Genomic DNA, 14,051 nt, shown 5'->3' on the forward strand with positions numbered 1-14,051 from the left:
CATTTCTACAAGGATCTTAAAGAGGCCCTCAGCTGGGATACTCTAAACCAGCCCAAGGTCCCACTAGCAGGTGTGGTCTGTCCTCTGAGGTCCTTGGAGGCCAAGGAGAAAGCCAGGTCCTGGAGACCAGGGCAGGGAGGCCTGGGCATGCCACTGCCTACCGCAGGACTCTAGTTCTGGGGTGGGGGGTGCAGCAGGCTCAGAGCCAAGGTTGGTGTGGGTAAGGACCTCTCTCACCCCTGACCACCCAAGGCCCCGCCCCCAAAGCTAGTTTCTGGGCTAACCTGAGAGCCAGCCTCTGTCTTAGGTTTCCCTAAGAGCTAGGAGGGAGGAAGAAGTTTGCCCAGATCAGGCAGAAGGGTTAGGGTGAGGGTCCGCAGAGAGAGGGAGGGCAGTCTACCTTAGTGGTAGAATGAATGAATGAGTGAGTGAATGAATGTCAGAGAGCAGAGAGGGCTTTCTGAACCCATCACAGCAGGCAGGCTGAGGACAGGGCACCTCCTGGAGAGGAAAAAGGCCACTCGTGGTCCCGGAGAAGGGGCACTATGACCTGGACGAGTCCAGCTGCCATAGGGCACGGGAGGGTAAGTCCCAGCCTCCTGGCAGCTGTGGGAGGGTCTCCTTTGGGCATCGCTCAGTTCTCAGAGGCTACCCTGGAGGTCAGGCCCCACCTTAGCTGGACGTGGTCAGGACTGCCTGGTGGAAGAACCCTGTCTCGCCTTCTTTCAGCTGTGACCCGCTGGTCACTGACTGCTGCGTTGCTGGCCACCTATCACCAGCTGAGGCCTTGGCCTCCCTGGAAGACCCCAGGCCTCTCCCCTGCCGCAGGAGCCCAGGCCAGCGGGCAGACGCTGCGAGCCCAAGGCTGGCCCGGCTGGGCTGATATGAACCATCTGCGTTGTCTTAGGCCGCCCCTCTGCCCACTGTCCCTCTGAACTCGGCCGGTTCCCGCGGGCCGTTTGATGCCTCGCAGGGTCACAGACCCCCGCGCACAAATCACCGCCGCGGGGCTGGGGGTGGGGCGGAGGCGCTGAAACCTAATCCGCAAAGTTTGCTCTGCCGCCGGCGGCTCGCTCCTTCCCCCGCTCGCTCGACCACCAACCCCCCTTTCCAAACAAGGCTTATTTTTCTTGCCAAAAAAACAAAGTTGGTATCAAGTGTTTCGAGGGAGAAAGTCTCTCCCCCACCCCTGGCCTGGGAAGAAGGGCTGGGGCTGGCTGCTGGCTGCAGCAGGCACTGCAGAGGGGGCTGCGGCAGAGCACCGGCGGGAGGTGAGCTCCGAATTCCCAGGTCCGCTGGTCCCCTTCCCAGCTCTGGCCGGTCCCCATGCCCTTCTTCACAGCCGCAGCCCTGGCTGTTTTTTTGACCCTGCCCGGGTTCCCTGGTTGTCCCCTGCTCAGATGGGGCTCCCTCCTTGGGGCGCTCTGTCCTAGAGTGACCAGAGATGGAAGCATCACTTCCTGCCCCTTCTCCCTCCCCATAAAACAGCCCTTGCCTGTCGCTTTTACGAGGTGACACCCTGCTCTCAGCCCGATCCTCCCCACTCCCGGAGCCTGGGCTCGAGAGGGAGGAGACTGCGTGCAGTCAGGCGTCTCCAGAGCGCTCCCAGGGCGCAATGGGATCCCCGGGAGGCTGCCCCGGAGCACAGCCTAAGAGCTTTAAAAGGAGGCCAAGGAGCCGGGTATACGAGAGACAAATTCCTTCGAAGTACCCCCCCCCCCCCCCCCAACACACACCAGTTCCGTTGACTCTGGGGCTTTGGGTCTGAGATTCTAGAAGCCAGGCGGGAGGTCGCCTGGCCGGTCCCCTGGAGGGGCGCTGAGCGGAGCCCCGGGGGTGCGGGGGTTTCATTTGCTGGGTGTTGGTTTTGCTTTTGGTGGTTTTCAGCCTGTGCAGCGACCCGGAGCCTTGCGCCGCGACTTCTAGGAAGCCCGCGGCTTCCCACTGCGCCCTGAGGCGAACGCCAGCGGCTAAAGTCCGCAGCCGCGCCCCCGCTGTTGGGCTGGAGATCTAGCTGGTGGCCAGAGCTCAGGCAGGGCGGCGACGTCGAGGGTCCGGTCGGTCGGTGGACCTGGCTGGATCTGGGCGGCCCGAGCGCCGCTGAAAAGATCTGCATACTGTGGGACAGGGGTGGAGGCGGCGGTGGCGAGGATAAAGGCGCCACTGGCCCAGCGGAGAAGCAGGTTTCCGCAGGGGTTGAACAAAGGAATTCGCCCTCAGAAGAAAGGGGCCCAGCGAGTAGTTTGCGAACGGTCAACCCTGAGACTCCCAGGGGTACCAGCTTGGCGACATCAGTCCCAGGGATCCAACGAAATCCGCCCCGCGGAGGGCCCCAGCCTGGTTATCTCCTTCCGGCCTCTCCCGGCTTCTCAATCTTGCTTTACAGGGGATGATGGGGGTGCACTGCCCAATGCCACTTCTCCTGGAGAAAGGGGACAGACAGGGCCTGTGTCCTCTGTCAATGGAGGCAAAAAAAAAAGAAAAAAATTCCCACCAACTTGTATCCTCTGGTCCTGGGGCCTTTGCCCCCATTTTCCAGAAGCTGACAATTGAGGCTCCCGAAAAGCATCCCCTTCCCCCACCTTTGGTGGAATGCCTGGCGGGCTCCGGAGACCCAAGCACAACGGGAAACGAAAGGAGCCTGGGGATGGGGTGGGGGGCACAGGGCTGGAGCCCCCCTCCTCTCTCCGCCCTCGGAAGGGGTGGAGGGGACACGGTTGTAAGGTGCTCGGCTTCTTTTCTCTGCCTGACATGAATAAGGGGATTAGGACGGCAAGTTTCCGTCGTTCACTCCGTCGGACAAAGGGCCCCGCAGTTTGAGCGGCGCAGACTCTGATTAAACGACAGAGCCCTGTCACTCAGCACCATCCTAGGTACTTGTGTTCGTGACATAATCTTATTAGAAGATAAAACCGGCGAAAGCCTTTTCATAATGAAAAGTTACATTTAATGGCTGGACTCGCCCCCCACTCCCTCCCCGGACCGTGCTCGCCTCCCCCCCGTTGCTGTTGGATATGGCTCGCCTGTAATTGGCATTTAAAGCACCAAGTCCGGGAGAAAAACGGGGTTTAGGGTTTTTGTAATCCCCCTAAACTGTCTTTGTTCGAAATCTCCACAGATACAAGTCTGTTAAGAGTAAATATTTGTGGATTGATACAACCCCATTTCCCCCCTGCAAACCAAATCTGAAAAAAAAATCCGCTCTCCCGCCGTGCTTCGGCCGGGGGCGCAGGAGGGAGGGCGCTGGGTCGGCCCCGCGTGGGCGCGCGGGGAACTCGGCTATCGGGGTGCCACGCCGCCTCCAGGAGCTGAGGGACTCTGCACCTTTCTGCGGCGGGAAAAAATGTCTTGGACGCTTTTTTTTTTTCCCCCAATTTTCTATTCCCTCGATAAACAAACCTCCCGATCTCGCTGCTTTAGGGCCTGCCCGAGGGGGTCGATCGCAGGGCTTGGGGAGGGGCGAGGGCTTTGCTCAATTCCGAATGAAAACGCGAACTCTCTCCACCCGCCTCACTCCATTCCAGGGGGTTTAAGTGGCTCGGAGGGAAGTCCTGGGCCGCGGGAGGCCCCGCCTGGCAGGGCTCTTTGAGTCCAGCCCAGGAGAACGCCTGGAGCCGCCAAGGGCCCCCGCAACGAGGAGCCCGAAGGCTGCCGCGCGGGCCCCGGGCTCCCGGCTCCAGCCCAGCCCGTCCCGGGATCGGGTTCCTTCATAAATCAGCGGCTGGGTGAAAGGGCTGCGCTTTAGAAAGGGCAGGACCGTGTGCGCGTATTAGAGCTCGCGGTTCCCAAATCCAGGCTAAACCCCTGGTGACACCGAAATTCATCAACCGCCGCTGGCGCCCTGTGGCTCGGCCAAGGATCCCGGGAACCGAGGAGCCGGGGAACCGAGGAGCTCGTGCACCTCGCTGCCCCCATTCGGGGGTAAAGGAGAACGAGGAGCAGGAACTCTCCGAGAGGGGGGCCTGGAGGAGAAGGCGGGCGGAGACCACTGAGAGCCTCCCCGCCTGAGCGCCGAAGGGGGGCGCTGAAGGCAGCTCTTTCGCCCCGAGAAAGGCAGTTATTCTAACCTTTTTCCTTCTCTGGCCTAACTGGGGCATTCCGGTGGAAGAGAGCAGTGATCCACCCAATTCCATCCCTTCCAAACCTCCGGCGCTGACTCTGCTCCCCCACCTCCCTCTGGGTGCTCCAGGGAGAGTCACAACGGCCCAAGGTGGTAACGTGGAGCTTCCAGAAGGTCAGGAGTGAAGGGGTGCAGGGTCCCTACTGCTTTGGGAGTTAGCCCCATCTGGGGAAGAATCTGCTACAGAGTCACTCTGGACTTGGGAGAAGTTATTAACTCTCCCAGCCTGGGTTTTCTCACCAGTACACAGAGCTGCAGCAAAAAAGGTGAGTGTCCATTCAGACACTCAAAAAACACCCGTCGTTTTCCTTCCAGATGCACTTCTGTGGCCTGATGCTCCGGCGTTAGTACAGCTAACCTACCTTATTAGGAGTTAGTAACACCTACCCTGGCAACTTCCAGGGTCTGCTGGGAAAAACTGGGAACTTATGTGCCTCATCCACAGTAATGGGGGTCCATCCACAGGCTGCTGACTGCCTGCCTCCAAGGACCAGCTTCTGATGGCCAGCCCTGTGCTGGCTTTGGGGTTCTGCAAGGGGAAAACCCCAAAACACCAGTCCAGACCCGGGTGAGAAGTAAGAGGGTGGGCAGGGCTGTTTTAGGAGGTCGGTTTAGGAGGCTGCGCTCCTTGGGCCTCCCACTCGGGCAGACAATGCATTCCTGCCGGGCAGGGCGCCTCAGGCTTCCATCCCAGGCAGGCAGGCAGGAAATATACATTGACTGGATGCCGAAGGTAGGCTGGCATCTTTGGGTTTGTTTCACTTTTCCTTTGAGCAACCCAGTGAGATTGGAAAGATCACCCCTATTACACAGAGAAAGAAAACTGAAGCTCCGGAAGAGGCATCAGCTTTCCTAAATGGCCTTGGCCTGCGTTACTGGGAGCCAGAGACATTCTCGAGCCCGGATCTGTAACTGCCGTCTTGCTCTTTGAGAAACTGTGTCCCCCTCGGAGGGCCCGCCTTTTGGAGGAGGTGGTCCCAGAGCACCCTGGTCCTCTCTGTCTCCATAGGCTTGGGCAACTCCAGGCCTGGGCGGGTGCCCACATCCCGGCAGCCCAGTAACTATGGCAATCCAGGAGTCACATGACAACAGTCACGGAGTCCCCCTTGAAAACCAGAGGTGGGAGAGGGGAAGGGCGGTCACACCCAGCTCATCCAGACCGGTGGTGATGCTGCCCGCCTCTGCCATCAGAGGCGGGCAGCATCAGCAGAGGCATTTGGGATTGGGGGAGGCGCCCTCGCAGCTCGGTGTTCCAGCATGCCCACTCATCTTCCTGCACCTAGTGCGCTGCTCAGCGGTCTCCTCACCCCGGCCCCGGTGGGCACCCTCCCCGGCTGGCACCCACCTCACAGTTCCTGAGGAAACCTCTGACAGCAAGGCTGGCCAGGAAGCAAATATCTTTGTTTCTCCTGGAACCTGATTCCAGGAACCGGGTCCCCATCCCCCCTCCACCACCGCCCCCAGTTCACCAAGCGCCAGGCCAGCCAGGTGCTCTGCCATCAGCCGGCACATTTGGTCCTGGTCTGGGCCTGGCTTCCAATTGAGACAAAGCCCCCTCCCCTCCCCAATGTGCGCACAAACGTCCCCTGGACCCTGAGACTCCCCTACCTCTTTTCAGGGCCCCAGGGTCCACCAGGCAGATCCAGCGGCTGCCAATCAAAAAGCTGAACAGAAATGGATACAATATTGCCCTGGGAATTACAAAGGAAGGGCCTCTGCAGAAATTTATTTGTACTGATCAGGCGACCCAAAGGTAAAGGGCAGTGAGGAAGTGCTGTCAGCCAGGCCTGAAACTCAAGAAAGTTGCCATTCGGAGCACAGTGGCCCCTTATACCCCTCCACTCCCAACACCGCAGTAGTTAAAGCAAACACAGGCCCTTCACTGCCCTGTCAGTTACACCTTCCCCTCAAAATTACACAAACTTTGAAAGATTTTTCTGAGAGGAGATGGATGCTTCAGGAGACTTGAGGTCAAGGCTAGGCTGTTTAAAGCATATCATTAACAAATAAACATTTACTGCAAAAAAAAGAAAATGGAGAAAAACCCTATAGGCCACCGGGGAACCAAATCATGTTGCTTTTGGCCTCAAATGACAGGAGACATTTATGACATGAATGGAGAACACCAGCCGGCCGATGAAATGGCAAACGTCTGCCACTTTGCTTCCTCTGCCTTCGTGAATCAACTTTTTCAAATATGGTTTTCAGCCTTGCCCTCCCCTCCGTACCACCACCTCCCCACTTCTGACTGCAGTGGCAATAAATACATATAATTTTGGTTTTGCTCTCTGCTGCCATCAGCACAGAATCTGGAGGTTGGAGAGGGCTGGGTCAGCCAGAGAGCCAAGGGCCTTGGGTCCTCCAGCACCCTCCATTGACTGACAGCTCACAGGAACTCCTTGGATGAGTGGACCATCCCTCCTTCTTCCCTCCCCTAAAGCTGAGGCCTGATTGTGGTGTCCAACAAATTGGAGGTTATAACTCATGTCACTGAGAGTATCTTCCATCCCTCCGCCTAACTAATGCCAAAGTAGGACTGGGTGGTTGTGTGTGTATGTGTGTGTTTTCCCTTTTCTGTTTTAAAAACCTCACAGCTGCAGGATAGAGGAAGTTCCCTGGGGAAGCACTGCCAGCTCTTTATGGACCAAAAACCTCCCTGGGCTGGAAGAGCCTTCTGACTGCCTGGGCTGGTGTTTCTCACCTGAAAAACGCACAGATCCCTGGATCTCTCCCACACATACCCTCTCTTCGGAATCCCCCCTGCAGCCTGGGAGATGTCGGTTGAGCTTTATTTTCTGTCATTTGAATCACAAGAGCAAATGAACATGAACAGCTCTCCAAATACTAAATTATATTATTGAGTGTGCTTTTCTAAGTAATATGTAGACCCTGGAGATTCCAATGGAAAGATCTTTGATTCAGCCCAACCTCCACACGCTGCTCCCCACCCCCCCTCACAAGAAGGAATAGGCCAGGCCCACCCTGCTGCCCGCTGCCCTTCTTGACAATGCACAGTTGGCATTTGTTTCCACTCATGTCATCAGAAGCTTTTCTACCTCTATGGAGGTTCAGGAGAGGATACTGGATCCCATGAAGTATGGAACATTTACTGAAGCTTCCCCACCTCCACTGGGGTACCGGGTGTAATCCTCACAACGTCCCTGAAAAATTATATCGTTACCTCCATTCTGTGGATGGAGAACCTCTGACTCAGAGACGGGCAGCCGCTTGGCTAAGATCACACAGCTGCTGAGTGCTGAGGCCGGGAGGTGAACTCGGGTCTGTCTCAGTGTCCCACTCAGGTAAAGGGAATGGTTTTCCCAGGGGTGTCCCTCATCCTTCCTATGGCAAGCCTAGCACGCCAGCTGCCCTCTCTTTGGCATGGAATCCATGGGTGGTATGGTGTGTGGCCTCGGAGCCAAGGCATTCCTTGCCATGCTGATGGTGATAAAGCAACAACAATAATTTCCAGAATATTAACAATGTGCCAGGCAAGATGCCAGGTCCTTTGGGGCACATTATCTCCAATCCTCATAAAAATACTTCTCCCTTCCCAGGTGGGTATGTCCCCCATTTCACAGAAGAGGCTCAGGTAGGTGTCGGGGCTCAGGGGTCCTAAGCCTGGCTCCAAAGGACACACAGGAGGGAGCCTCACGCACCCCAGAGGAGATTCTCACAGCCTGCTTCCCCCACTCGGGAAAAACCCAGCAAACAAATTAGGCTACACCAGCCCGGAGCCTGGGGAATACAGGGTGAGCCAGGAGTCAGCTGTGAATAATGCATCCGTTCAGCAGCGGAGGACTGCAGCCTCAGGAAGGCCCTTGCTTACCCTTCCGCCTGCAGCCAAGTTGCTGGTGCCCCCCCCCCCACCCCGGGGGCCAGAGGGCCCCTAGATTTGGGCTGGCACAGGGATCCCCTCAGCCCTTCCATGTCCAGGGAGAGCACTCGAGAAGTCTTTTAAATAAGGCAAAGCGCTGGCTCTTCCTTCTAAGGAAATCCGTTTCCAGGACAGGCCCACTACTCTACCCCAGGCTGTGGGCAGGGATGTCATAGCTTGAAACTAGTCTGCTGGGAGCGATGCCAGCTGGGGTACCCACTGGTGGAGGGGATGCTGCTGGTGTAACTGGCGCCCCCCTAAAGGAGGCCTCCCAAGCAGGGAGAAGCGGCCGCCAGCAAAGGCTGGGGCCTGACTTCGCTCTCCCCATGCGCCACACCCGGTGCTGGGAGGTGAGGTGAATCTCCCAGGAAGGCCTTTCTCGGTGTAAACATTTCCCAGGAAAGGAATGCACTGGGGAAGACTGGGGTTGGGCCACTGGAGCCACAGTCAGCTGGAGTAAATTAAAAAAAAGAAAGAAAGAAAGAAAGAAAGAAAATCACCCCAGGATTCGGACAGCTTTTTTGGTGAAACTCAAGCAAAGCCTCACTGCCCCACTCGCCGCTGTGGAGGCATCCTACCTGGGCAGGCGAGGCCCAGGGCACCGTGCGGGCTCCACGGAGGAGAGGCGAGGCCGCCCGGGCAGGCCCGGCAGCCGAAAGGCGCCGCCAGCCCTGGATGCCGAGGTGGGCGCACAGCGCACGCAGGCTCCCGCTGGCCGCACACCGACGAGGCTCGGGTGGCCAGATCTGGGAGCTGTCTTCCAAGCGATTAGGCTCCATTTTGTGACAGATTTTTGGACTCTGCCAACGACCCTCCCCCCTTCCGGAGCCTCCTCCCGGAATTCGCCATCTCCTCGGGATAGAAAGATAGAAACCCTTTCCAGACGAGCGACAGACGGCAGGAAAAGAGAGTTACATAATTCTATTTGGCTAAGCAGCAAAAGAAAAAAACAAAAAACAAAAACGAGGAGGTGGGTAATGTCATTTTTAAAATGTGTTCTTGGGTGGAGGAAGGAGAGGGTGTTTGTGTTTGGAGGTTGTGGGTCTTCCCGGTTTCTAACCCGATTTTCTACCCGAAACGGAGCTTGCGCTGCCGAGGGGCCAAAGTCTGGGGCACAGCTGAACGATCCGATGCTTTTTTTCTCCCCTGAAGGAGACTCCCCCCAAAAAACACGTAACTGAGAAAAAGAAGACTTCGAGTGATGCGTGAAAATGCCCAAATGTCCGTGGCCCGCTCTCCACTTTGCAGGATCAGGATGTGCGGGTGGATTTTTATCAAACGTTATTAAGTGCGCCCGAACGTCAATTAATCACCCCCGTGGTGCGTAAAATAACGTTGTGTCTCTGAGTGTCCCGGATCTTTAAAATAAATGTGGAGGAAGAGACGCTTAATAAAAATAGGAACCTCTTTCCAAGGATTGAGCCCCGCAGCCCCTCTCAAGGCGAAGAAACAGTTTTCCGAAGTTTTGTTTTGTTTTTTTTTTGGGGGGGGTGTTAATTTCCCGATACCGCTGACACAGACTCGACAAAATCGAGAAGGCACATTTCTGCGCCCACTTGCCTGCATTCTCGTCTGAAAAGCATTTACGCACAGATGCAATAAATATGCATCTGCGATCCTCAAAGAAAAAAATAAATCGTGAAATACATTTTTATTGTGCAAAGAACATCACTTCCCAGTGAGCCCCTGCTTGCCTCTCTGCCCTTGCTCTCCCACAGAAAAGATCCACCGGAGGATTTGTCGCCAGAATTGTCTTGATAACAACCCCCCTTTTTCCCCCTCCTCCACTGGCCAGCCTAGTGCAGATACCTGATTGGCATTATTGGAAGAAAGAGGGGACGAGGGGAGGAAGACACCATGAGAGGCATGAATAATGCCTGCCTGCTGCCCACAGGACCTAGACTCTGTGCTGGAGATTCACCCTGACCCCAAATTCACTTGCAAACACACCCCTACTGCACTGAGGGAGAAAGCTCTTAGGTACCTTTTTTTCTATTTTAAACAAATATACTTTCAGCAAAGCAATAATTGTCTAATGCTTAATTGTTTTGTAAAATGAGGGAATTGGCCTTTCAGCTTTAAAGGATCATCCAGCTCAAATTGTGTGACTTTACAATTTCCTGCTCTGAAGAACCAGGGGGGCACCTTCTCCTTGTTTTAAAGAAAATTGCTATGAATGACTGGGGTGTGGGGAGGAGAGGATGGGCAGATGGGTACAAGAGGCTGGAAAGAGTCTTTACAAAATGTAAAAAAAAAAAAAATTTTCCTCAAAACTTGCACAAATGATTTGGAGGCCTATTTCCAGTTTTCTGGGCCTCCGGCCCCCACATGTTGAGTTGTCCAGGCTGAGCTGCCCTGGGCAGTGGCACCACCAGAGCCGAGCTTGGCCAGGCAGAGCCAGGCAAGGGGTGCAGGACAGCAGGATGTGGACTGGAGGCTGGTGAGCCCCGCTGAGGGGACAGTCCCTGGGGCCACCCCAAAGCCTCTGACTGCACCTAGCTCCAACTACTTTCCTCCTTTTCTTTATACTGCTCTATGCCTGCCTGTGGCTAAGCTGACTGGTGGCCTCAGCTTCTGGAACTAGAACCTATCAGTCCAGGGCACAGCACAAACCCCATGAATGGTAGTGTGCCTAACCCAGGGTGCTCCAGAGAGAAGGGCAGTCTTTGGGGACCACAAAGAGCCGGCTCAGGACAGGGCCCCAGTTCCTGCCTGCAGAGCCCCCCAGCTGGCAGGAAGAGCGAGGCACAAAAAGCAGCTCCTACTGGGTCCCTGGACCAGGGGAGCACAGAGTAGGTGCTAGTGGAAGGCTCAGCCGGGGTCTTTTGAAGTAGAACCCGATGCCCTCTCCAGGGCTCTGGCCTGCAGTCCCACCTATTTCCAGGTCTCAGTCAAGCTGCGCCCCTTCCCATCAGGGTGTGGATTTCAGGACAGTCCCCGAGCAGAGCGGGTAGGCTGCCCTTGCTATCGATACCAAGCACTGGCCGCCCTGTCTTTTCTCAGAGGCTTGGGCACACACAGCCCCTTCTGAGCACCACACCACCTGAGCAGCCTACCCACCCCACAGTCCTATCGGAAATGGTTTTCTGGGCATCACTGCAAAGTTCTCACGGGCACCCACTAGTCGCTGCCCTGGGCATCCCCACGCCCCTCTTCCTGCTGTTGCTCCCCTCCGTCTCCCTCTTAATCACACAGCCAGGCACAAAACCCAGAGGGTCAAAAGAAACAAAACAAAGACCTGAATCTACTCTTATCTACCCCACGCCCCCTGCCAGACAAATCCATAGTCTCAGCTAAAAACAAAAGCCAAGCAGGTAGGGCTCAGCTCAGTCACTGGCCCCAACCATGAGAGGCTTGGGTTGCAGGCGGCCAAAGCAGGCCAGCCCTCCTCAACATACACACATTGCAAGAAAGAGGGCCTGCTGGGGAAGGCTGACTTGGTCAGCTCCTCACCCCATGGGGAGCCCAGATTGTGGTTTGCCACCTCTTAAGGTCCTCTTCCTAGACAGCATCTCCAGCCAACAATAATTATGTGTGCAGGATTCCCGCATGGAACGGTCTGGGGAGGGCGCACACCCTTTTCTCTCCATCGGGGACTGAAAAGGCAGCAGGGAGCCTGGCAGAAAGGGGGCATGCCCGAGGGCTCCAGCGCTTCAGCACCCTGGCACTCCACCCCCTTGCTTCAGCAATCCCCAACCGACACAAACCCTGCCTTGGGGCTGGAGAAGCACACCGCCAGGGCCCGGTTCCCTAAAGCACTGCTTTCGTTTGAAAAGCAATTCTCGGTCCCCAGTGCAGGCCTCCGTGAAGCCAGGCCTTGGTCCCACGACCGAAGCATCGTATCCCTCGCTCCGCTCAGGGCCTTGTCCCGCGCACTCCAACCGGAGCAGCCCAGCGCAGGTTTCCCGAACAAAAAAGATGGCAACTAGGGGCTGCTGGAGGGTCCCGGCCACCCCACCGGGGTTAGCCGGGCCGGGATGGTTCTGCCCTGGAGGGAGACGCGCAACCCGCGGAGTTCTCTCTGGAGTTGACGGGCCCAGCTGCGCGCGGCGCCGGCTGCAGGGGGTACGCGGGCCCCGGCCGGGCAGAGGGGCGGCCGGGCTCGAGTGTCGGGCGGCGGCGGGGAAGGAGGAGGACGCGAGGCGCTTACTGTTGGTAGTCTTGTTTGCAGTACAGTTTCCGATCCCGGAAGTAGCAGCTGGTGGTGAGGGCTTGCTGACACGCCGCGCACTGCAAACATTCCTCGTGCCAGGACGACTCGTTGACTCGCATCAGGAAGCGGTCGGAGATGGGCCGCTGGCAGCCCTCGCACACGGCGGGATGCGGGCAGTCGGAGCCTGCAGCGCACAGGGCGAGAGCCGGGCCGTCAGCGCCTACCAGCCCGGCCCAGCGTCCCGATTGCGCTGGGCCCGCGGCCCCCGGCCCCAAAGGCGAGGGCAGCCCGGGAGCGCCGCCCGCATGCCTGCGCCTCCCCGGCCGCCGCGCCAGGGGCCGGGCAGACTCAGTGAGTTCATCCCGGTCGGCGGACTCCGGCGCCGAGAGGCCGCGCGGGCCTGGAGTCTCGGCTCGGCGCTGCGCGCTCCCCTGCTCCGGAGATCCAGCGCTCGGTGGTAATACCAGAGAGGAGGAACCAGCACGGCGCAGGGCAGCCGGCAGGGACCGAGACAGAAGAGGTGAGGGCTTAGGCGCACGCCCCACGGTGGCGTTCGCTGTCTTCTCTCCCACATCTCCCCCCACGTCTGTAATCTGGGTGACCCGGGGAACATTTCTTAGACACGGCCCTTCCCCAAGTGACCCGGCACCACTCCCAAGCTTGCCGAGGTGACTTCTTGCCCTCTCCATCACCCCTGCCACCGCCTCCTACCTCTCGCCTCCCGAGTGGCAGCTCTAGAACTGCGGCCCGGTGAGGATAGGAGGTGGCGGCTGGAGCTGTGCCTGTCCTCGCTCCTCCTAGGGGGTGTCCCTGCGTACCTCTGTCCCCTCAGGATGCCTGTCTAGGCGTGCCTCTCGTCCCTTTGGTGATCACTCCAGGAGTCTTTCTCTCTGTGTCCCCAACACCCCCACGTTTTGCAACACCATTGCCTTTATCCGTTGGTCTGGACCCCCCGTGTACACCTCCAGGGGCCAAGGCCCCTGTCCCCTGCCAGTAGACCACTCGGGCGCGTCCCGACCCCGCACTCACCCAGCAGCACCCCCAGAGTGGCGGGCCCGGGGCGCAGGGCGTGCTCCTCCATCTTGATGCCGTCCAACATCTTCGCGCAGTCCGTCTGCCCGCGGGGGAAGCACCTCTCCAGCGACTCGGGACCTGTTGCTATATCCATGGGACGCGGGGCGCGCTGCGGGCCCCGCCGGCCAGGGTGTTTGCCCGCCCGCCTGCCGGCCTGCTCGCCTCCCGCCGCCGCCGCCGCCGCCGCCGCCGGGGAGCCGGGGAGCCGGGGAGGCCCGGCCCCCGCGGGGTTGGAGCTGCGGCTGGGGCCGCCGGCTGCCCCCGGCGAGTGCGGAGCGGCCACTCGCTGGCCCCCGGCCCCGGCGTCGTGCGGGCGGGCCGGGGCGGCTGCAGCCCGCGCCGCGCTCTCTCCGGGGGCACTCGTGGGCACGCGCGCCGGCTCCTCTGTCAGTCACCTGCCTGTCAGCCCCGGGGCCGGGCTGCAGCGGCGGCGAGCGGCGGCGGCGGACGGAGCCGCGCGGGGAGGAGGAGACGGCGGCGGCGGTGCTGGTGGTGGTGGTGGCGGCGGCGGCCGCGGCGGCGGCGGCGGGCGGGGGAGGGGGTGGGGGTGCAGGGGCGGCCCCGCGGGCTGAGGGGGGGGCGCGCGGGCGGCGCAGCGGGGTCCCGGGCGGGGCGCAGCGGGCCGCGGGCTTCCAGGCGCGCTCCCCGCGCTACCCCAGTGCCATGGTGCGCCCGAGGAGCCGCTCGGTTTAGAGCTGTGGGGCCGGCGGCGGAGGGATACCCCTGCCGGGAGCCGCCTCACCGCTCCTCAAACTTCCTGACATTTGAACTCATTGGTGCGCCTCGTATCCCTGCGCCGGGATGAGCCGGCGACTCCACGTCAAATA

The 14,051-nt window shown here is 58.9% G+C and overlaps 1 protein-coding gene across 2 annotated transcripts in view; it reads right to left on the reverse strand.

Annotated features, from left to right (window-relative positions):
- The window catches only part of LMX1B (LIM homeobox transcription factor 1 beta), an 86,203-nt gene extending 72,838 nt beyond the window's left edge, over positions 1–13,365 (reverse strand). For both annotated transcript variants that reach the window (XM_027966439.2, XM_027966438.2), the window contains exons 1-2: positions 13,180–13,365; positions 12,148–12,334 (exon numbers count right to left, since the gene is read on the reverse strand). In XM_027966439.2, coding sequence (XP_027822240.1) covers positions 12,148–12,334; positions 13,180–13,318 — 326 coding nt within the window. In that variant the 5' untranslated portion in view covers positions 13,319–13,365. The remainder of the gene's footprint in view (positions 1–12,147; positions 12,335–13,179) is intronic.
- Between the last annotated feature and the right edge of the window lie 686 nt (positions 13,366–14,051).

Source organism: Ovis aries, chromosome 3, assembly GCF_016772045.2.
Source record: "Ovis aries strain OAR_USU_Benz2616 breed Rambouillet chromosome 3, ARS-UI_Ramb_v3.0, whole genome shotgun sequence".
In the NCBI taxonomy this organism is placed as follows: Eukaryota; Metazoa; Chordata; class Mammalia; order Artiodactyla; family Bovidae; genus Ovis; species Ovis aries.